General features: G+C 35.3%; 1 protein-coding gene across 3 annotated transcripts in view; it reads left to right on the top strand.

Moving 5' to 3' along the window:
- Nucleotides 1-21133, top strand: part of CTNNA2 (catenin alpha 2) — a 512036-nt gene extending 490903 nt beyond the window's left edge. The window contains exons 17-18 of one of the 3 annotated variants that reach the window (XM_014966825.1): nt 3714-3857; nt 19975-21133. In XM_014966825.1, coding sequence (XP_014822311.1) covers nt 3714-3857; nt 19975-20262 — 432 coding nt within the window. In that variant the 3' untranslated portion in view covers nt 20263-21133. The remainder of the gene's footprint in view (nt 1-3713; nt 3858-19974) is intronic. The other 2 variants (XM_014966824.1, XM_014966827.1) reach the window with 2 other exon arrangements.
- Nucleotides 21134-23744: the final 2611 nt, after the last annotated feature.

The raw sequence follows: 23744 nt of genomic DNA, 5'->3' as shown, positions 1-23744 counted from the left end.
GCCTCAGCAAATTCAAATGCAAATACTGAACAAAACAGCTCACAACAAAGTATTTAATAAAACTCACAATAGGAATGTATTTCCATTGAATGTAGAAGGTCACAATAGCCTTTGGGAAGAGATCAAAATGTGTGAGCAAGGTTAAAAGATGCCTTTTATCTTTAGCCTCTGAAATACATTATTCCACACTTCGAACATACTATTATCGCTATTACTATGATTATTTATGAACCTCGTAGGAGCAAAGGTAAAATATATCTGTTCTCACATCACATCATTAGTCTTACATAACTGATAAGCAGCTGCATGAACAAAAAGGGTTTGTTTTGTAGAATGTATTCGAGACAATCCTATGGAGTCAAAGTAAAAACCTATCCAGTATCAGAAAAATCGATCTTAAACTCTTACTGTTAGGTGTTCTTAAATGCTTTCTTTTAACATCAGTTCTTTCTAATTCTGACTAATACATCATCAAAATTCCTTGTGAACTAGGTAACCAGGTAGGTACTTGTATCATGAGAAAATGAGACCAAGCATACAAGTGACGTGTCCTAAATTTCATCAAAGACCAAATCAGAACTCTATAAAACTGAATTAGAGCATCAGTATCTGATTGGAAAAACTGTAGAAACATTTCCATCCTTTTTTATACTTGCAACTAGATTCAACATTCCCATTGTGAAAAAATTAGAGAAGTTACAGCTTTACTCAGACTCAAATGGGATGTTACATATTTCATCATTCCTCAGCTATGACAGATAATGAAGAATAAAGGTTGTTCCATTCATCCATCAAGCTGGTCCACTACAGCAACAGGACATCTTTGGGTCAGAGGTGTGTCTGTGTTAAGGTCTCAAACTTTTATGAAATGTGTCAGATTGGCATTTATACGTGGCCTTTTCAAGCTGTTGTTTCATTTTCTGAAAATACATCTATTTTTACCTTCTGTAAATATATCAGTATTGCATATCATCTCTTTGCACGGTTGGTACTCCTCAGCTTTTCACAGTCTTGCTTTACTCAAACTTTATAGACAGCAGCCGCTAATACCTTAGTGTTTCTTGCCCATTCCCCATCATCTGTCCATCTTTTTAAGCAAGAAATCAAACACTGGGGGTTTATCTGCCACATCTTTGATGTCAAACTTTGGACCCTTTTTTAACTTGATTTCTAGTGCAAGGGATTAAATCAAAGACTTGACCTGTGTTCACATAGTTTTCTTATGTTGTTAGGCTTACCTTACATCCCTTAAGAAAATATTTTAGAGTATTAAAGTTTTCATTTACTGTCTTTTCATTTCCATGCATTAATTTTACTTAATCTTAGCTGTATTACTTGAACACTTTGAAGATTTCCATGCTTTCTTGAATGTATATAAATTTTTAACATGTTTTCCATTATGTATATTCCTTCTCTACTTTTGTTCACTGTTTAGGCGAGTAATGTGTTCATGCACAAATCACTCTGATATGTTTGTGCCCTCCCCTTAATTTTCTCTTTATCCACTATAGATATCATATTAAGCAGGTCAAAACAAGATTTTGGATTTGAGCAATACTAGCTCCAAAATTCCTAATCTATTGAACTGTTTATATCACATTATCGTGATGGAATCTACCTTACTTCTTGGTATTTCTCGTGTTGTTACTGGACAATATTCTTGACCATACTCAGTCTTCGGGAATTCAGTTGTGCTACTTCCATATGTTTCTATTCCAATAAAAGACAATTTATTTCTCTTTAGGAGATCTTAGAACTGTTACTACAGGTGTAGTATTTCTCATTTCTCTCTTTCTGAACATCCTTCTCTTTATCAGAATGAGCAAGCTTGCTTAGGCTTCATAAGGTCTGGTGGTCACAGGAGTTTGAAATATATTCCTACTTTATTTGGCAAAAACAACTGTGGTGCAGTAGTCAAGTCATAGCTAATCTAAGTTATGAATTAACTGAATTCTACTTGGTACCTTTTACCATAAAAGCCTTTAAAAGTGAAATTTTTCTTTTCTCTTCAGCAGACTAGTATACATACATGTTAATAAGAACACACTATAGGATACACAGTGGTGTTTTTACTCCCCTCTATCTTCATACATGCAAATAGCTTGAAATCAAGATGTAATGAGGAATCACACAGACATATGTTTAATTCAAGTATGAACTGAAATTCACAGCACTATCATCACTTTGTGTTACTCAGATGCAGCCTAGTTTTGCATTGTGTTCCTGAAGTTATATATAATTTCTAACAGTCACAATAGCTCTTCATTTAGTCAACTGGACTAGCCAATTTGTTGAATTTTTAAACCCACAAATATACTGGTTTAAAGCAGCATCTGCAGATACTGCAAGATTAGATTATGATAAAAGATCTGAAGGTTAAGAAGAAAAACATTTGACTTCTGTTGTTAGGTAAAGTGATTGATACTAGACATTAGTCACACACTTTTTTTCAATAGAAGGAAAGGAGAGAAAAGCAAAGAGCAAAAGAGCAAACAAACAGAGCAGGGAGTATACATTAATCATTACTAGGACTGAAAAAATAATCATGCTTAGATTACAATTTACATGATCCTTGTAGCAACAAAAAGCCTAAGGGAAAATGTCACTATTAACTCTGTGTGCTTATAATACATAACTCTTAAAAGAGAATTAAGGAGCATCCATTTATGCTCTTTTGAAAGGCAGGATCCTATGCTAGTACTCTTTACTGGCCCCATTCTCTAAGCAGTTTTATATAATTGAGTTAGATTTAGCAACATATACTATTTTTTTTCAATCTCAGTATACAGCTAGGTTATTAAGAAAATCTCAGTGGAGAATATAAGCAATTAAGTTTACTCTTGAACCTGCTTTTCCAGAATTTGGATGATAAATATTCCATTTACAATAAACTAGAATGAATATCCCATTTTAAGCCCTCCAACTTCAGTTCTTGGAAAGTTGTTTGAAAATAAAAGTCCTTCAGCCTATAAGGTTTACATTGTCTACAAATGCGTAGTCGTTAAAAACATCACCTCTTTGCAATTTTGTTGATATTTTCTGGAATTTTAAAGTGTGCTCTATAAACGTATGCCCAGAATGTTTATATTTCCCTCACTTGTTCTTTCAAGCACAGTTTGTTGATTCTTGTTTTCATGATGAGAAAAACATAATTCTTTCCTGACCTCCTTCATATAGTGGTGTAGGTGGCCTACCCCATGGCTTACTCTGCTCAAAGGTCAGTCCAGAGGTCTGGATTGTGTTATGTTTATTCAGTATGGGTGAACACAAGTGTAATTCCAGTTGTAGTCATTGGAATTTCAGCTGCTTGCATTACTGTGTATGTTTTTGTGCAGGTTGGCAGTTCAAAACCATACACAAAATAATGCTGTTTGGAAGTCTGTTAACTAAATTCATTCCCGATCTGATGTCAATCAGCTTCTAGGGGGGATAGAGATTTCTATCTCCTCTGGTTTTCATCAAAAGGTGCCAAAATTTATTCCCTTTCCCAAGCAGCAAACCTCGTAGGGCTTGCATGCTTAACCTGTGCTATGGGAGCAAGTGAGAGGAACCATCAGACAGCGGGGTTACTCATCCTGGAAGAGTCCCTGTTTCCTTGACCAAGCATAGCTCCTTCAGCACACGTTTTCCTCTCTCCTCACCTCTACACTACGGCACAATATTTCTCTTGCTCTCTCTCTCACTATCTCTTTTCTGTATCTCTCGGAAATCAGACTGGAGTTCAGAACACTTTCACTACCTTTTATGAGGTAGAGTGTGATGTCATAGATGGGGGCAGGGCTAGTCAACTTTCTACCCACCCACCCACCTGTGCTGAGGGAGCTACGCTTGAGACCGGAAGCAGTGACTCCTCGACGGTGAGTAACCTCCTCTCTCATCTATAATTTTAACTCTCTCTACAGATCTGGGGGTGGAGGGAAACGACATGAGAATGGGGGATGTATTTGTTAGCTTTTTTTTCTTTTAAAAAACCATAGGGCTTACAGAATTAATTGCACATGTTGCTTTAGTCAGCTGTGAAAAATAATTTCCTTCCTGTTTTGAAGCCCTAGAGTTAATGTCATCTGTAAATCAATGATAATGTTTCTTTGTAGAGGTGGTCCATTTACTGGTGGTTCAACTGATCCTTCAATGTTGATCTTGCACTGTGTACAGGTAGATTCTGGTCCCCTTGAACTCAATTACTAAACTTTCATTAATTCACTTACAGTAGTGCTGGGCCATCATTTTTCTACATCTTTCTACATCTTTGTGATTAAAGATAGATGGTGTGATTTATATATTTATCATTGTTTACTGTGGATAATGCCTGTTTATACAGGACAGGTTTTTTATTTTCTGTATTCTCTGTTACTGCTTTTATTTGCTTTATCCAGAATGTTTATGAAGCTATGTATTGACAATTATAAGATCTATTTTATAGATGAATAATATTCAAAAGAAAATTGTGGGAAGATGTAAAATTAAGCAGGAAATCAAATCCCAGGAGATGTAACCGAGATTTAACCTTTGAAATTACAAATCAAAGCATTTGATATTTTTTTTCTGGGATTTTTTGGTGTTTTTCTTGTAACTACCTATACATTACTATTTTACTTTAAAGTATTCTCTTGTTACCTATTTTTCTTGGCCCCAAGTATTACTACTTCCCTGTTTTAATATCCCTCTGCATTTTAAAAATAATAAGATGGACTAAGAAGATCTTCCTTTCTTGTTCTGCCTCTTGGGTATCTGTTAAAGCTGTCAAGATGTCAGAGTTCTCATGCTAAATGCAGAAGGATCATATGAAGATTTTGACCTCTAGGGATACTGCAAAGCTTGCTATTCTTGTTCATTTAAAGCTCTTTACCATCTTCATGTGGGGTCTTGTCATATCTCAGTGAAAGGCACTAAAAGGCAGCAATGCATACTCTATAAATCAAAGGCAAAGAGAGTGCAATCACAGCCTTTTCAGCAGAGGTGGTGCATAGTCTGATTGATGAAGTACTTCTATTTTCAGGTGACTAGGTGGCTTTAAGGAATTGGGCATAGGATACAGAGCAGTCCATCTTCTGGTCACAGGCATGTGTTGGGGATTGGTCAGTAATGATGGACAGATATCCCTCCCCGATGATGCAGTGATGGTCTTTGTATCAATGCATAGGAGATCTGAATGAAATTCTGTGAGGTTGAAAGTCTTGTTTACAAAGCTACCAAAACTTTTTCTAATGACTATTTGCCTTCTTGTCAGAGAGAAAAATAAAGACAAAGAATAGAAAAATTGGTTTGCTGAGAGGTGGTAGCTTTTCTAGCTTTGAATAATGTGTAGAAAGAGTTTTATTGCTCCTGCTTATTCGTTTAGTGAACCAAACATTCAAGTTTCCAAAGCCAAGAACTTATCTAGAAAATTTAGCTTCCCCAGTAAACTTTGATCTTTTAAGCAGGAAAGGAAAAGCAGGTTAGTATATGTCTAATGTTTAATTGGGAAAACTTTATAGGAATTGCTTTTGTTTAAGACAGTTTGAGGTTTGCTCTTTTCAGAGACAAATGCTTTAAAGTAAAATTTAATTTAGATCCTAAGCATATCCTTTGCTGGTGAGTTTATAAAATTGGTTTTGCACATAATTATTCTTGCATAAGGCAGGAGACTTTAATTTTTGCGCAGAATAAGTAAAACATAAGGACCAATTGTACAGTGCCCCTAATCTCACTTCAATGATATGTAAGCATTTTGGTGGCATAGAGAGGGAAATTCTTTTTTAAAGCGACACAAGGATTAGGAACAGAAAATCAGAATAGGTATTATTCAGTAATTAAGTTGAATTAGAGCTAATGAACAGCACTGAGGGATTGTGGATTACCACAATTACACACAATTACAGTGGATTACCAGAGAAATTTGTTCTCTAAAGGTATCTTGCAAGGTGACCAAATCAGGAGTTTGTATGTATTGGAGGGAGTTTGTAAAGGGAATGATATTCAAAATGACATAAAGAGTTGCAATAATTAACCTGAAATCTGCCTTTGCCAAATCTAATTAACTTTTGTCCATGCAATCCCAGGATGTGGGTTTGCCCAAGTAACCTAACACTGGGAGAATAAATAGCCAAATTTTACATTTACTAAGATAATTTTTGTGATAGATTATTTTACTGGGAGCTGTGATTAAAAAAAAAAAAAAAACTTCTAAAATGCACAGATTCCTGTTTTTTACAGCTTTGTCTTGAATGTGTATTCAGTCAATTGCAATGTTTGTTTTAACAGTTTACTATTTACATGTACATAAATTAAAGTAAAATATAATAAGGCCTGTATTTCAGCTGATTTTATTTAGTGTGTAGTATGAAAACTTGAAAGCAAATATCTGAGCAACTTATTCCAAGATATGCTAATTTAAATTAGTTACATTTTTATAAGTGTTTTGCAAACTGAAAGTTACTTTCTGGCAAGGCATTCTTAAAAACTCTGTTTTACATTTGCAAACATATTGTGTATTACTGACTCAAAGCAAAATCAGTAAGTAATATATTTATACCTATATATTTAGGCAGGTCAGCATTTAAATTACAGATTTGTTTCTCAGTCATGCTGGAAAGGTGTGAGCAATACTTTAATGATGTAAGACCGTTTATAGGGATCAAACTCTTTTTCAGTGTGATTAAGATAGCTATGTAAAATTCCCAAATTTTTGTATTTGCCAGACTGGTTTCTCTTGTAAATTGAATTAAAATTTTGCAGGTTGGTTCTTACCTTCTTCTTTTTCTCTATAAGAAGTGAGGGAGAGCTGTGAAATGCACCATCTGTTTGCAAACCATGTCAGCTGGCAGATAGATGCTCATCACCTTGCCCTCTCTTGCTGCAGTTTTAGGCTGGTATAACACCGTTGACTCAAAATACTTTTTATTTAATCTCTTTTAAGCAAAAGAAGTCACAATGATAGTGCACAGCATTCTAGAGGACTCTTCATGTTGATTTAAATTGCAATCCTTTTAAACTTCGACCTCAGCTAATTTGAATTGTCAACAAAATTGCTCAATAGCACTTGCACTGAATACAGTGGTTGGAGGAACCAAGGACTTTCTTAATAATACCCCAGACTTTCTGCTTCTGGAGAAGTTGCATCTCAAAGACATTAAACATGATTCTGTTCAATCATAATCCTTTGGATTTTTATCAAGCCCATCCAAGTGTCTCAAAGCTAACACGATAGCATACCCTTGTAAAAATGAAAAAACAGAAATTGTAATTATTTCCTTTCTGCAAATGAGAATACTGAGACACACTCAAGGCAGAAAAGATCTATAGAATCATGATAAGTTTCAATCACTACACCCTTCTTCAAGACTCAAATAATATTCAAGACCAGTGTTTCTCTGTCTTCCATTTTACATTCCAGTTTCCACTCTGCATAGCCAAATAAAAATTAAAAAAATAAAACCAGGAGAAAGAGTTTACTGTAGTTAAGAAGTATGATTTGAAATTGATAGTTGGAAAGAAATCTTGCAGTAACAGGGAGAGGCTACCCCACTCAAGTTGTTCAAAAGATGAGAGTAGGTCTATGATGTAATGAAAACTAAGTATTCTATTATTCAGAAAGATTTTTCAGATTCACTGCACTGTCTTTAGGATTCTAATGTAATTTATGATCTCCAAATACAATTAAAAAGATGAGATACTCTGGCCCATCTCCATAAAAAATAACCCCGTGAAATATCTCAAGTGTTCCATGATTCCTGGTCTTCTCTACCAAGCATACAAGGAGTCTGCAATGTCTTGGTCCAGCACCTGGAATTAGGTAGGATGAGTGCAGGATAAGGCTTCATTTATAGAAATGGAAACTTGGAAAGCCTTGTGCAGGTCACTGAACATGTTTTCTCATTGTTTTTTTATGAGCAGCCCTATTTTTCTTGCCTCCACTCCTAGTGAAATTGTTCAGATACAGACATCTGAAAAAATACCTCTAGGGCTTCTAGTGCCAACTGTTATGACCAGCTCTTGGATATTGACTAATATTAAAAGACATTCAGTCATAATTTTTCTAACACCAAGTTGGTGCAGACAAGTCCATAGATAATCGTGACTAATATTTAAATTAGGTAAGAGCTTTATAAGAAAAGAGTGAGTGCAAGTGCTTTTTCATTCCACCATTCTTCTATATAACAGCTGAATTTATACAGTCATCTTCTTTACATAAATTCTGAATTAGAGGGAAGATTTGGAGTTGTGGTTGAATTAATTTGTTTTTGTGTAGGAAAGATTGTCCTGAGGTGAAAAGTACAGAAACCATTTGGGCTATGTGAATCATTGAGGCTATAAGTACTTCTACATTTGTTATACAGAGAAAATGCTAACTAAAGTACTGAATCCCAAAAGAAAGTAAATAAACTTTTCTGAACACAATTATTTTCTAAAGAGAGTAGTAGCAGTTCTTCCCCAGTTACTCAGTTTTTCCCTTTGGATAAAACACTTGCTCTTCTAACTCTTCTAACAGTGAAAATGAGATCACCAACATCATCTATGCTACTCGTTTAGATACATTTGCATATATACAAAGAGAAGACTAAGGGGAGAAACTGTTGTCTAAAACTACCTAATAGAAGGATCTAGAAGAACCAGATCCAGACTTGTCAGAGGTGCATAGGGGCAACAAACAGAAGTTTAAACATAGGAAATTCCAACTAGGTATAAGGAAAAAATGTTTTACCTCAAGAGTAGTCAAATTCAAGTGCAGGGTGGAAGTCTCTAGTCCAGAGATGTGAGAGACAGTCCATCCTTGGAGATACTCTGAATTTGAACAGAATCCTGAACAACCTCATCTAATTCAATTTGGTTTGAACATGGCATTGGACTAGATGACCTTAAAATGTTCTTTTCATCCAAAAGTATTCTATGATTATATGACTATTTGCATTATAAAATGTGAGTAATAAAAATGAATCTTTACCATTCAGAGCAAGATTTTACTCATTACAATTTATTCTTAATTTGCTGTCATCTTTGCTTGTACTTTCCTTGTGAACTGCAACAGCTTTTGCAATTGTTTCTGGTTTGTTCTGGTTTCATTTGCTTGCAGTCTCCAATAAATATTACCTGTTTTGCTGGTTTTAATAACATTTAATGTTAGCTAAAGTGAAAAATTTAATGAATCAGTGCATTCACAAATTGTATATTCAGTAATTGACCAGGGAAAAAAAAATTCTAGTAAGGAACACTTACTGAATGTTATTTAACCATTGATTTTGCTGGTCAAACAAATTGAACACTTAGTTGTGAATATTGTATTTGGAATAAAATGTTAGAATTTCCTTTAGAAATTTTTTGCCATATATTATTAAAGTAGGTCTGTCAGTGTTGGGACTTTTCTGAAACACTGAAATGGGGCTGTTTCTTGGACAATACTGTGGAGATTCAATTTTATTTTTTTATTTCATTGCATATTGTTGTAAGGTCCTGAAAAGTACTCACGGAATCAAATAGAGAAAGGAATGTTTCCACTGATTGAGTTGAGCGACACTGCAAGGACCCTCAGCTCCAAGGAAGTAAAAGCCTTTTGGCACTTCAGAAATTATCAATATCTTGAATGATCAAGCCCTTTATCTGCTGTTATGAGATATAAAATATGCATGAACAACAGCAGGCAAGCATTAGGAAACAAGGAGCAATTGTCCTGTTACTATCTTCCATTCTACAAAAGGATTTTGTTTTGTTCATTTTGACTATTTGATGCATTATTTCCAAGCCCTTTCCTGAGAAAAGCCAGCTATGTCTGTAGAGCAGATATCTTCAAAGTGTCTCTGGGCTGACCTGGGCAAGCATAGCTTCAGAGATACAAAGCTAGCTGAAGGAACAAATTTGCCTCAAAATGTGACTGATCCTCACAGTTGAAGACATGGAGATATCTCACATACAGATACCATTCTGACACTTGCACAAATTATAAAAGAAGTTGGGAAAATATCACATTTCTCAGCATTGCAGTCTGAAATCCTGCATTATGCTGCTTTTCTTTTTGTTTTCATTGTGATAAAATCAGGAAGAACAGCAGGAGATAATACATTCTTATGTAAAGAATATAGTGTTTCTGTGCTGTATTGATTTTTTTAAATCAAATGTTTCCTGCATTTTATCACAGAGAGTACAATTTCCAGCTAACTAGACATGATTTGGACTCCCTTCAGGTAATACTATAAGAAAGACATGCTTTTCTTGCTATTATACCTGTTCTCTAGATAAAGAACAAAAGGTTTGCTTCCAAAACTTAATTTGAAAGAGCAGTAAATTATTTTGTGCTTTTAAAATGATATCTATCTTCAAATAGAACTCAAGCCAGGAGGAGGGAGGTTAGTAGGACAGACTATTTCTTCTTTCAGATTTAACTGCAATTGGATATGAAAGTAGAAATTTGTACTGAGATGCTTTTGACAGAATCTTGTCTGTGCTTTTCTGTCTGTGACATCAGGTTCAGACAACGTCATATCTTGTGTAGACTTCTGTCATATGAATCCCTGTGTAAAATGGTGTATACAATCCTAGGAATACACAGACCACTTACATAAAGTTTTGTGTTCATGACTTTTTTATTGGGACAGATACTGATCTTCCACATACTACTTTCTCTAATTTTCTTCATTAAGCCTCCTGGCTTAATATTCTCTAATTTTCTTCATTAAGCCTCCTGGCAATATCACATAATCTTAGTTATAGTTTGAGTTAATCTATCCTGTCAAATATAGTTCAGACTTCATCTTTGTTGCAGACATTTTATCTTCTCCTTGAAGGTTAGGTAGGAGCCTCTCTTCAGTCATACAAAAATCTGCTTCCTGTTATTCATCCAAGAATTCAGATGAAACCATTCCATGGGATAGAATGATTTTAAAGTTGTAAACTTGACTGTACTACTTTTGCTACAATTAGTAATGCAATTGTGGTGGCTGTTAGAAAATCATGGGTTTTGTCCATGACTTTTCATCATAGGCATCATCACCCAGGCATTAGTTCTATGCAGAATGAGGCAGATTTAGAAGAAGAATCCCTTGAGCCATCATGGCAGAAGACTCATCCCCATGTTTGTCAATTGTAGGTTGATGGAGAAAGTGTTTTTTTTCCTCTACACTGAACCTCAGCAAAGACAACGTAGTATTCACAGCCATAGTCCTGGCAAAGTTGTGGGGTGAAATCTGGTCCCCACTACAAAACTCCTTTGACTTCATTGACCAAGGATTTCTTCCTTGGTGTGTGGAATTGTTCCAGATATTCGGGCAATCAGACTGACATGAAATATCCTAATTCAGTAGCAGGCTCTGAAAGTTTTGAGACAGTGTTCTAGTATGAAAATGACTGATAAAACAAGCTTATTTAAAAAATTAAATGCTATATGTGATTGCTTGTCATTACAGTGTTTCTGATATATGCTATGAGTTGTACTGTTTTGGCATCTTTTTCCCTCTGTGCAGTGGGAGACAATAAGCAGAAGAAAAAGAACTGGTTCTGAGAAATTTTTCACTATGGGTCAAAATATTTTTCCCAATTAAAATATTAAATACTGAGGAAATAACCTATGTTATCTTTGATATCTACAAGAAAAATGGCAAATTTTATTTTATTTTTTTTTATTTTATTTTATAGCAGTAATGTCATATTAGGTAAGTAATTTATTGACTGTAAATACAGTTGATTAATGCCAAACTTTAATATCTAGAAAAAATTCCAAAATATGTTTTTCATCTTTAGCACCTGTCGGGCGGGAGAGAAGTCGTTAATACTTATATTTCACAAAAAAAATTGGATAATTTTAACTTTTAGTTGTTTCCAATTGTCTTATTTTTCAATTCATCAGTTGTTAAAATGCAAGTGTTCCTGCTAGCTCATTAGAAGGAGAAACACTGACAATATGGAACATCATCTACTGCTATAAAAATAACATTTTGATAATGTCTAAATCAGAAGGGCACGTAGTGATTTTCACAAGTGTAACAAATCATATGCAGAACTAGATGGGCTAATGTAAAAGAAAATAAATGTCTGAGTCCTGCCTAAATCTCATACTAGGGATTCTGTCCCTGAGATGTGTTCCACAAAATTCAGCCTCATAAAGCATCTACATTTCCAACATTAATATTCCCCATGTTTGTGTTTTGGTCCAGAACATGACACAAATATGTTAGTTAGAATGGTTCTTGGTAGCCTACCAGAGTTAGCAAAAACCTGAACTTTGGCAGGATTTACAATTGGGTGCTTCATTATGTTACTAGATGACCTCTGTGTGCAACTTCAGTGCATACTCACCTAGAGCTCGCTGGACAACAGAGTTGGAGGTGCCTAATATCTAGTGGTGTACTATGCTCTTGGGCCAAAGACAACTGGATTCACTGTTTTCTTCGGACTATAACCTATGAGTGAGGTTTTTTGCAAGGCTTCTTTAACAAGATCCATCCGCTTGTAAGTATTGATGAGGGGAGAAGAGAGAACAAAGCAAAGATGAGTAAATAGGCAAATGATCATGACTTCAAATATAGTATGACTAAATATTATCTGTATGTATATTTGTATATATATATGTATGAGTAAATAATCATGACGTTGAATCCCATGTTTCAGTCTCTCAACTGGGAAGGCAAAAAGATTTTTTTTCCTCAAAAAAAGAAATACTTGTAAGCTTTCTGGCACCCACTCTGAAATTTAAGTACAGTGCCTGCTAGCTGAGCATGGTTGGTGCATGGCTTACTATTTCAGATACTGGTTGAGAAACTGTCATAGTTTCAGCTGGGATGGAGTTAACTTTTTTGCTAGCAGCTGGTGCAGTGCTATGTTTTGGATTTGGAATGGGAAGAGTGTGATAGCACACTGGTGTTTTTAGTTGTTGCTAAGCAATCAAGGCCTTTTCTGCTCCTCGTACTGCCCTGACAGCAAGCTGGCTGGGGGGGGACACAAAAAGTTGGGAGGGGACACAGCTGGGACAGCTGACCCCAACTGGCCAAAGGGCTATTCCATGCCGTGTGACATCATGCTCAGAATATAAAGCTGGGGGAAGAAGGAAGAAGGGGATGTTTAGAGTGATTGTGTTTGTCTTCCCAAGTAACCGTTGATGCATGATGGAGCCCTGGAGATGGCTGAACACCTGCCTGCTGGTGGGAAGCAGGGAATGAGTTCCTTGTTTTGCTTTGCTTGCGTGCAAGGCTTTTGCTTTCCTTATCAAACTGTCTTTATCCGAATCCACAACTTTTTTCTCACTTTTATTCTTTCGATTCTCTCCTCCATCTGAACTGCGGGGAGTGAATGAGCAGCTGCATGTTTCTAGTTGCTGGCTGGGGTTAAACCGTGACATATACAAAATATATGGCTCCTGGTTTTTCACTGAAGTAGTATGTCTTGCTACAATAAAATTAAAGGGTTTTTTGTAGGATGGCTGGATATATGTGAGGGCATTTAGGTGGTATTCCTTAACTTTACAGTGATAGTAATCTTATTTTATCATAAACTTAGATTACTTCTTCAAACTTCTTTATTTAGTGATATCCAGTGTTTAATTGTATTTTGTATTTATATCTATATTAGTTTCATAGTAAGTATTCTTCTCAAAGCAAATAAATTGGAATGTCATTTTGTCTTTTATCCTTTTTATTTTCAAATAGCCTGGGATAAGTAAATCAACTGCATGCATCTCTACAAATTTTCAGTATTACGTCTGCTGTCTTTTATCGGTAATGCCAGTATTGGGAGCATTTTTATATGCTTATGCTTTTGCAAAGTGGCATAAAGCAGTTGGCAACCTGTTGACCTTGTAAATTAAATGTGTGTTTTAAAGTGGCAATGATCCATAGAAGACAGAAGATACCCATAGTTCTTGATATAGTTGTGTGCTTTCTGTCGTCCTAAGAGACAGCAGCCTTTGTTAAATGCAACCAAATAGGCTTGGGAATCCCTACGGGTTTCTTACCTGTAATTGAAAAAATGCAGATGAGGACAGTTGTTCAGTGTATTGGCCACCTATAAAGCACAACTACCCGCAGAATTAATTAAATATTCAACATGTATAAAGGAGCAAGTTAATTGCAATCAAATGTGAAAATAAATAGCAAAGAAGCATATAGTACCATTTCCTCTAAATAGCCACAGATCCCTTTTTAACACCATTGTGACCACATTACATTCTAAATAATGACATTTTGTTTGTTATAGAATTTCAAATAAAAATAATAGTTTTCCCACAATGGACCCATATCTAGCAAAAATTTTATGCATGTTTTCAAGTGACTGACTTAAATACAGCTTCAGCCATTGTGTAGTAGTGCTGATAAATAGCAGATGTCTCCTACCATAGGGATGAGTGCATCTGAGTAGCAAATAGGCCATTCTCGCATTGGCTGTCACTAATAGTATCATGTATTATACATGAAATGTGCCACAGAAATGTAAGACAAGTATTATGAATAAGATCTTTTCCTTACATATATCTTACATATGTATGTAGGACTCAATTTACTATTAAGCACAATTGAAAGGAAATTATTCTGCTGCTTAAGAATGTAATTTGGGAAAATGGTATTCCTGATTCACCATCCAGATTCATAATTTCTTCATGTAACCTTGGTTGCTCTAGAGGTTGTTAATTAACTTTTGGTTTGTGGTAGCAGCAACTGTAGTCCACGAAAGTATGAACTTGCTTTGAAAAAGAGGAGAAGCAGGGAATGCACCCAGAATTCATAAATAGCCATAAAGACTTGGCAATGCCTAAATTCCCTGCTAAAGACATACAAATAAAGTCTTAGCCAAGAGTATTTGAAGTGTTTTGGGTTCTTTTTCAACATGTTAAATAAATGACAATTGCTCCTCCCGAATTGTACAAAGTAAACAAGATTAAACTCTATTTATCAATGTTAACTGATACCAATTTTTTTGCATTCATACATTTCAAGGTCAATATGGGCCATTGTTATAATCTAAACTGTCTGTCTGCATAACTGATGCATAGGCTTCCCAGAATTAATGTGCATTAAAATTGTCCAATAGATATGCTTTTACTAGAATATACATATTAAGCAAAAACACCCAATATTGATTTCACAATTTCTAAAGAAAGAATCACTATCTTTCTTGAGTTATTGTGATTAGTTAATATCACTGCTGAAAATTTTCAGCTAATACACTCAAGAGGTGTGGGGAAGAGAGGTTGCCAGTGAAGACAGAGGCAAAAATGTTGTTGAATACCTCAGACTTCTCATCCATTGTTACCAGTTTGCCAGTCCTGCTCATCAGGAGACATACACTTTCTTTGACCTTTTCTGGCTGACATACCTGTAGAAGTGCTTTTTATTCTTTGTGTCCTTTGTCAAGCTCAGCTCCAGCAGCCCCTTGGCCTTCCTGACCCCATCCCCACACAACTGGGCAGCATCCCTATACTCTTCCCAGGATACCTGTCCCTTCTTCCATTGCCTGTGCACCTTTCTTGCCCTTTAGTTTGGCCTGCCAGTCTTGACTCAACCAATGCCAATCTCTTGTCCTCTTTTCCTGATTTCTAACACTTGGGGATTGAGAGCTTTTGCATTTTATGGAAAATGTCCTTAAGGATCTGCCAGCTCTGTTCTGCTCCCTCGTCCTTGAGGGCAGTGTTCCAAGGGGTCCTATTGAGTAACTTGAACAGCTGGAAGTCTGCTTTCCTAAAATTTTGGGCCCTGGTTTACTCTTTGCCTGACCCATATCACTCAGGACTTTGAACTCCACCAGTGCATGCTCACCACAGCCCAGGCTGCCTCCAATATTGATGTCACCAATTGGCTCACTTGTCTTTGTGACCATCAGGTTTGTCATAGGTATTGCATAATTTTATCTGGTAGTGCTGTCAGTTGAACTGGCCTATAATTTCACAGGTGATTCTGTTTGCCCTGCTCAAATATTTCCAGACTAGGAACTATGTACAATTCTTTTGATGTCTTTCCCCATTTTTCAAGGTTTATTAAAATCAACAATCACGATATAGAATATTCCTAAACAACTGGTTCTTTTGAAGCTACCTATACTATATCCTTGCTTACTGGAAATACAGGGTGGGTTTTTTCTCTATTTCCCTTACTTTTTGTAGTATATTTCTAATGGCTGGTGGGAAGCAGGGAATGAGTATTAAATAAATTTCTAAAATATGTGGTATAATTCTTCCCCATTACAATGGTGTGATAATGCAGGGAGAACATCTCTTTTCTTTTGCTTTACTGTTCAGGAAAAAAAATTCAAGCGTTACTTGCTCCCTTCTTTTCAGCTATTTTTGGTATTGTGATTGCTTGATATTTTACATAGATTATGTTTATATGTAAAAGAAGCAAGAATTGTCACAATTTCCTAGAAAATTCTGTATATAGTGCAGGAAAAACACAGCATGACTTAAAAGCAGATTAAAACTCAAAGCCTTTGATAAATATGACGATATCTCTGGAAATTAAATAAATTTCTAAAATATGTGGTATAATTCTTCCCCATTACAATGGTGTGATAATGCAGGGAGAACATCTCTTTTCTTTTGCTTTACTGTTCAGGAAAAAAAATTCAAGCGTTACTTGCTCCCTTCTTTTCAGCTATTTTTGGTATTGTGATTGCTTGATATTTTACATAGATTATGTTTATATGTAAAAGAAGCAAGAATTGTCACAATTTCCTAGAAAATTCTGTATATAGTGCAGGAAAAACACAGCATGACTTAAAAGCAGATTAAAACTCAAAGCCTTATGGATTGTTTTTGGGGAAAAAAAAACCCTGAAATTATCTTCTTGGCAGATAATAAACTCTGTTGCTCCAGTGTTCTACCTTTGCATTCACTAATTGCAAAGTTAGCTTTTAGCAAAATCTTTTTTTTATTTTTTTTTTCTGAATGATTTATGCCTCCCCTGGGTAGATGGCACTTTTAACCTGGGTAAGTGACCAGCTCCAGTGCAGTGATTCTTAAGTTCTTTTGAATTTTCCCCAGCATTCTCTGTTCTTGGACTTTTATGGGCCAATAACCTAAATTTGTCTGCTATGTTTAAGAGGGCTTTTTTTTCCTAAATGGAGGCAAATGTATTTGTAAAGAGATCTAAGTAGCAGAACACTGTTACTTTGTGTGGCAAGTCAAAGGCTCTGTTAATTGTTAGCACAAAAAGCTATCAGTATATTCATAATTCCCTAACCATTGCTAGCAATTGAAGTTTGCCTTCTGTACTGTGCCATAATTTCCTAGTGGTACTTTTATGTGAAATGTTAATTTTTCTTCTTTTTTTTTTATTATTAACATTATCTGTTTGGAAAAGTGCATATGTTTCTGTGCCCAGATTTTGTAAGGAATTAACGCACTAAGGGCTTGATTCACCGTGGCCTCGTTCCAGCTTTATGCCACTGTAGCTCTGCTGATTACAAAGCATGGCTTAAAACTGAAGTAACACAGTGGTGTAGTAAGATCTAAATGGTAATTGAAATTATGTTCATTCAGTTAAATTCTTCTTTACTAAGACATAATATAAGCAAGGAGCTGGAGACAATAAGAAAATCACTGGAAGTGCTTAAGTAGCCAAATTGGATATATGGGATGGCTACCAGCAGATTTTGGAGAACACTCATAGCCTAATACTGTTATGAGGTTTTTATGTCTCTTGTCTGATTCCAAGACTTGAAAGCATTTTACAATTTGAATAGATATTAAGGGCAAAGACTAAGTATCTGCATGCTAGGGTGTGATTCATAATAGTGAAAATAGGGAGCTCTATAACAGCAGATTGAAACTAGAGGTAATTAAAATGGCATCAAAATATGTAATGTGGTTTTCTAAAAGACATTGTTGCAATCCACATCCGAACCTGCATAAGCACATGTTTCTGCACACCTTTCTCTAATTTCCATAAAACTAGTAATGCGTTTAAACATGTAGATTGCATCCTTTGTATGGTTTTAAGCAATTAATTTAGGTGCCTGGTCATTTCAAAATGCTTCCTTTAATCATTCTGTTCCTTACTTTATGCCCTATGTAAAATAGCTACCAGAACTCTTTTCATAAAGAAGCAACAGAAAATATGAGGCTATTAGAAACCTTCAACAAATAGAATTCATTCAGGAATGTGCAATATAGTCTTGATTCAGTCAGTTTATCCACATTGATTATGAAGTAAATAGTATTTGATAGTATCACTTTATATTCAATATCAATCCACCAGTGTTTCAAATAGAATCATTTAACAATGAATAATGCTTGATTGTAGATCTCTGCAGTGAATTAGAATATCCTAATTTAATAGAGTATGATCTGCTATTTGCCAACAAACATAGAGATTGCCTTATAAATCACACAGTACTGTGGTTATAGAATAACACTATACTGAATTATATTTCATTACTGCCTATTGAACAGTCATGTTTCTGCCATATAATGTAATTTTCCATATTTTAACTTAGTTTCTTTTACTAACAGAAAATACAAATTAGTCCTGAGGCAAAATGTTTACTGGGGGCAGGCAATTAACTATGCATTTCAGGAACGACACCAAGTACGTGAAAATCATTAAAATGCTTTTTTGTTTTTCACCTCACTGTATGTAGCTCTTTATGTATTTAATGAATCATAATGAGTATAAAGCCATAGCTGAGGAAATCAAAAATATAGGTAAGTCTATAGATTAATGTGGCTTCAGCCACAAGCTTTCTGTAATGTCTCTTCTTGTTCACATCAGTCACTGATACTTCAGAAAGAGGTTTCTCCTGAACTCCTCTGTTAATGATTCAAAATACTTGAGGTGAAGTATAATAAGGTTTTTGTTATTGCCTTCTGAGTATTTATCCTGGATACCTTGCTTAAAGTTCATGCTAAGGAATCCTATGCTCCCAAAATATGGAGCAGGAGGGGGTTGGAGGGAGACAGGCCTCTTACACTAGTTAAAAATAGCTAGGAACTTACTGAGTTAAGTGCGGTGGAACTCAAGAGTGAAAATTGTTCCCACTAACTAGCAGCTTCCATGATAGAACCAAAAGGCTTTATCACAAAGAGCGTATCCCACTTTTTCAGTATTTTGGGAAAGGGATAATTGAACATCCTAAATAGTATCCTGGGTTGCTGCAGTACTTATGAGTGTATTTTTAGCACCTACTAATTTAAGGATGTCCAGTTGGATTTGGCAAGTACCTCATTTGTGTTTTGGAACACTGAGACGTTGCTTTGGAAGTCCTGTTATATGCTTAAGTCCTTTTTAAATGTTATGCCAGGGATATATACTTGATTTCAATGTATGATGGAATGTTGTTGACCGGTGGTTTGAAGTTCAACAAGTTTTTAAGGCTCCTTATGTCCAGAGGACCCAGGAACCTCAAGCAGACTTGTGCATGAAACACAAGGGTGTATGTATGAAAAGCCTGCTAATCAGAAAGTAAGATTCCTTGTGAACATAAGTAGCTTACTTATTACAGTAGCTACAAAACCCTGCAGTTAACTCTTTCATGTTTTTATTCCTTTAAGGGTTTCAAAATCTCCTTTCATCTTTTCAGATGGGATTCTCTAACAAGCTCAGCACTGACCTCACACTGTTCCTGTACACATCATTGTGGGTGTTGTCCTGCGCTTAATGGGAATCATCAGAACAAACCCAAACACTTGGGGAAAATCCCTGTTGATCTGTTTTTTGGTTTCTGACACATAAAAGTAATTTTTTAAAGGTTTAAGTAAGAAGTAACATTCTTTTGTGAAAAATAGAGACAATGTCTTCACCCATAGGAAAAGAATCAACAACAACAAAAAAAAAACCCAGACAACACAAGCTATTCTTTTGAATTATTAAAAAATTTAACATGAGATATCATGGTCTTACCTTTACAGTTCGGTCCACATTGTTGCCAGTGCTTGTTACTACAAGCTACTTGGTTAATACTGAGGAAGAGGAGTAATTTCATCTTTAATGAGATCTGAGAGTATCCAGACTTCAGTCATGAAATGGTCCAGTGATCCAGTCATGCAGTAACCTTTTTATATTTCATTTTCTGTTCTATTTCTAGCTGGACAGTGCCACTTCTCTCATCCAGGCAGCTAAAAATCTGATGAACGCTGTGGTCCTTACAGTCAAAGCATCATATGTGGCTTCTACTAAATATCAGAAGGTCTATGGTACTGCTGCAGTGAACTCACCAGTTGTATCTTGGAAGATGAAGGCTCCTGAGAAGAAACCTCTAGTAAAGAGAGAAAAACCAGAAGAATATCAGACAAGAGTGAGAAGAGGGTCCCAGAAGAAACATATTTCCCCTGTACAGGCCTTAAGTGAATTTAAAGCTATGGATTCATTCTAAAACACTAAGCTTTACCACAAGGGTTTTATATTCTTTTTGTATGCATACCTGCCGACTTGTATGCGTCTGGCATGGGGTGAGGGGAAGCAGTGTCAATTTGCATGCATCCTGAGACTCTATTGAAGTAACTAAGTTTCTGCAATGCCAAAATTTAGGGCATTCTCTTCTGATGTTAAATGGACATATTCCAAGCTAACTTTTTAAACCAAACTATAGCATTCAATTGGCCAAAGAATTTGCATCACAGGTGTACATGTGGGTTAAATAATAAATTCAAGTCTAAACCCAAAAATTTTTATGCATGCAAGAAACATTAGGTTGGCAGGTATATTAAATGAAAAAGAAAAAAAAAAAGGAATTGTAATGGTAGACCATAAAGCTTGTATTGCTTCTGTTCCAGTGCAAAAATGTACTAGCCAATATGCTTAAATGTGTGGCCCAATAATTAAATAACTTTTAAGTCATCTTCATTATAGTATGTGAATTTTTAAAACAGATACAAAATAATTCATCTAAAAAATGCTTCTTTAAAACCATATTTTGTTCTTTATATTCTAGTAGTGTTATGGTTGCTCACATTTCAATTAATCCAATTAACATGACCAGAGGTTTACTTATGCCAATTGAATTCCTTATGGTGGAGTCTGAAGCACAATATGGTGATTGACATTGCCTTTTATATTATGATTATTATTATGATTATTATTATAATACTAGTAATAGAAGACCTGGTGATGGAATGTTTAGAGACACGGAAACTGACAGTATGAGAATTTAGAGGCTAATATGTAGGTGTAGCTTGGATTACAGGTATCTGACATACCATTGTAACCACTAACTCAATAAACTCATTTAACCTTGGAATCCTCAAGACGTCTGGTCTATTTTAATGCACAGATATGTCCTGCATCATAGTTGATGTAGACAATGATTAATTTTGCCTAATGCTTCCATTTTTTTCTTTTTCTTTTATTTTATTTTCTTTGTTTTTGGCAAAGGAAAGATAACATTGCATTAATTTTCTCATTTTTTATAATCAGGAGAGCCAAACATGATCAGTGGGTCAAAAACAGTTTAAAAATGAGACAGATTTAAACTTCAATACATGAGACATACACGTCATGTGGGATGAAATTTAATAAAACACCTCAGAAACATCATAAAGATATAGTTCAAGTTATTAACCTTATAAGGTTGACATCTCAAAACCTTAGAAATTGTCTGTTGTGCCACACTGTACAGACCTGGATAAAGACCACTGCACGAAGAAATGTAGTATCTACTTTTATTCACATTTAGCCCCAACAGTTGGCACAACTATAGATTGTATTATTTTTATGAAAAGGTCTCAATATATATGAAAATAAAAAAATTAGTATGTATTTCTTTTTCTTATAATTAAATATCAACAACTTAAGAGAACATTAATGACCTCATAAGGGATTTGAAACACTGTGATAAACAGTGAGGTACACCATAAGGGACATGTATATCCTTTACTTGTTTTTGAGATCTGTTTGGATGCTTGTCTCAGATGTGCTGATTATTCCTCAGAATAGCAACACAGAAAATTTTGTTCTATTGCCCTCTTACATAATCTTTATAAAGAAACATACTCTCCGGGACCTTTTAGGAAATTACTATTTTTGCTTTGTTTAGTTGTACTGTAAAACTATAAGGTTGCCCAATCAGAACTGGAGACTGTACACTCCACATTAGAAGATGTGGAGATGTCCTTGAAGGGCTTTCTTTATATTGCCCTGTAGTCTGACATAGACTGTCGTTACTTGTGGTAACAGTAAAATACCTAAAAGTAATTAGGATATTTACGAACAAAATTACAGAGGCAAAAGATGGATACCGAGTTTAAAAAAAAAAACAGCAAATAACAGGCAAATAAAAATGCCCCAGTATGGTGCATGAAAAAAGAAAATAGGCAATTGGCCACAAATAAAAGTCATAGCACTTCTACACAAGTGTTTTCTTTTAAAACTGTGATGGATTAACTGAACAATTGCTTTGAAATTATATTGTTGCTATAAGAGGCATCCAAAAGTTAGAGTTGTTTAGAAGAAACCATTTAGATGATGACATTTATGAGCACGTCTTGTAGAGTCTCTATTGAGTAAGGCTTCACAGTTAAAGAGGAAGACTGTAATACAAGGAATCCATTATAAGTCACTCAGTCAAAATAGTGATGTGTCTGCAAAATGCAAAGGAAAATTACAGTCTGAGAAGATAAAACCAGAATGATTTTGTTCAACTCAGTTCACTTGAATTAGACTTCTACTATTAGATGAATTATTTGCTTTTTGAAGGGGCCCATCTATGCTCTAATTATCCTTATGGTAACATGATAAAATTTAGTGTTGATAAGTGAAAAGTAATGCAGATAAAAACACAAACCAAAAAACAGCCAGAATGTACCAGTTCATGCTCAGCTCGTAGTAAAGCCAATAGAATGTTGAGATTGATTAGAAGGGGTTAAATAGAGAAAGAGGAAAGTAGTAGATGATACCATACATCAGGGATATGCCTGTCTGAATACTTTATGCAGTTTTTATCAACCTATCTGAAATAAAGGGTATAGGATGGAAACATTTGATCCACATGTGTTTCTCATGACTATCACCTTGGTTCACAAGCCAAATGTATGGGTACTATACATATTCCTGTATACATACAACTTTGAAAATTTTCTCTACAAGTTGTACTCACAATGCAAAAGAAACAATTACACTGCTGTTTCTAGAAATTGCAATTGCGTGTTTCTTGATGACAGAATTTAGTTATTTTTAAATCATTATTTGCTTCCAGCAGATGGATGTACAGCAAATGACTGCTTTGAAAATCAGCATGGAGGTCAGATAGAGATCCCTGAGCTAGGGCCAGTTTCTGTCCTAGTGTGGTCTTCCATCCTGTGGTCACTCTTCGTGTTATTCACATGCCAGGAATTGCGTCTTCGCTATAAGAAACTAGACGACCAAGTTACAAAAGTGAGTTACATGCTTTTTCTGAAAATGCCTGTATCTTTTTACCTGTGGCCATGAGGAGAACACTAGAGAAATGGGTTTGGCTTACTTCCCATCTTAATACAACATGGAAAAAAGGGCTACCAGAATATTTCAGTTTATAATATACTTCTTTGGCAAGAACAGCAGCCAATTTCTGAATTAGGAAGTCAGAGAAAACAGAAACCCTGAGAAATTTTAGATAACTTTCAGATAACTTTCAAAATACTTTTCCTAATATTGTTTTTTCCCTTATTGGGAAATCCCTTATTTATTAAAATGAGAATTTAAAAGTGAGAAGAGTTAAAGTAGCTAAATATGTGTTCTATGTCAGGGAGCTAATAGCCAGGGAGCTACTGAGAAAGACATACTACAAAGGAACAGATTTTGGATGGGGCAAAGAAATGAAACCTGAGTGTAGTAAAATAACTTAGTACATTACTTTCTTATCCTTAATCCCCATGGATCTCA

The sequence above is a fragment of the Calidris pugnax genome, unplaced genomic scaffold (genome assembly GCF_001431845.1).
Source record: "Calidris pugnax isolate Ruff unplaced genomic scaffold, ASM143184v1 scaffold14, whole genome shotgun sequence".
NCBI classification, from domain to species: Eukaryota; Metazoa; Chordata; class Aves; order Charadriiformes; family Scolopacidae; genus Calidris; species Calidris pugnax.
This window is presented reverse-complemented; position numbering and strand designations above follow the sequence as displayed.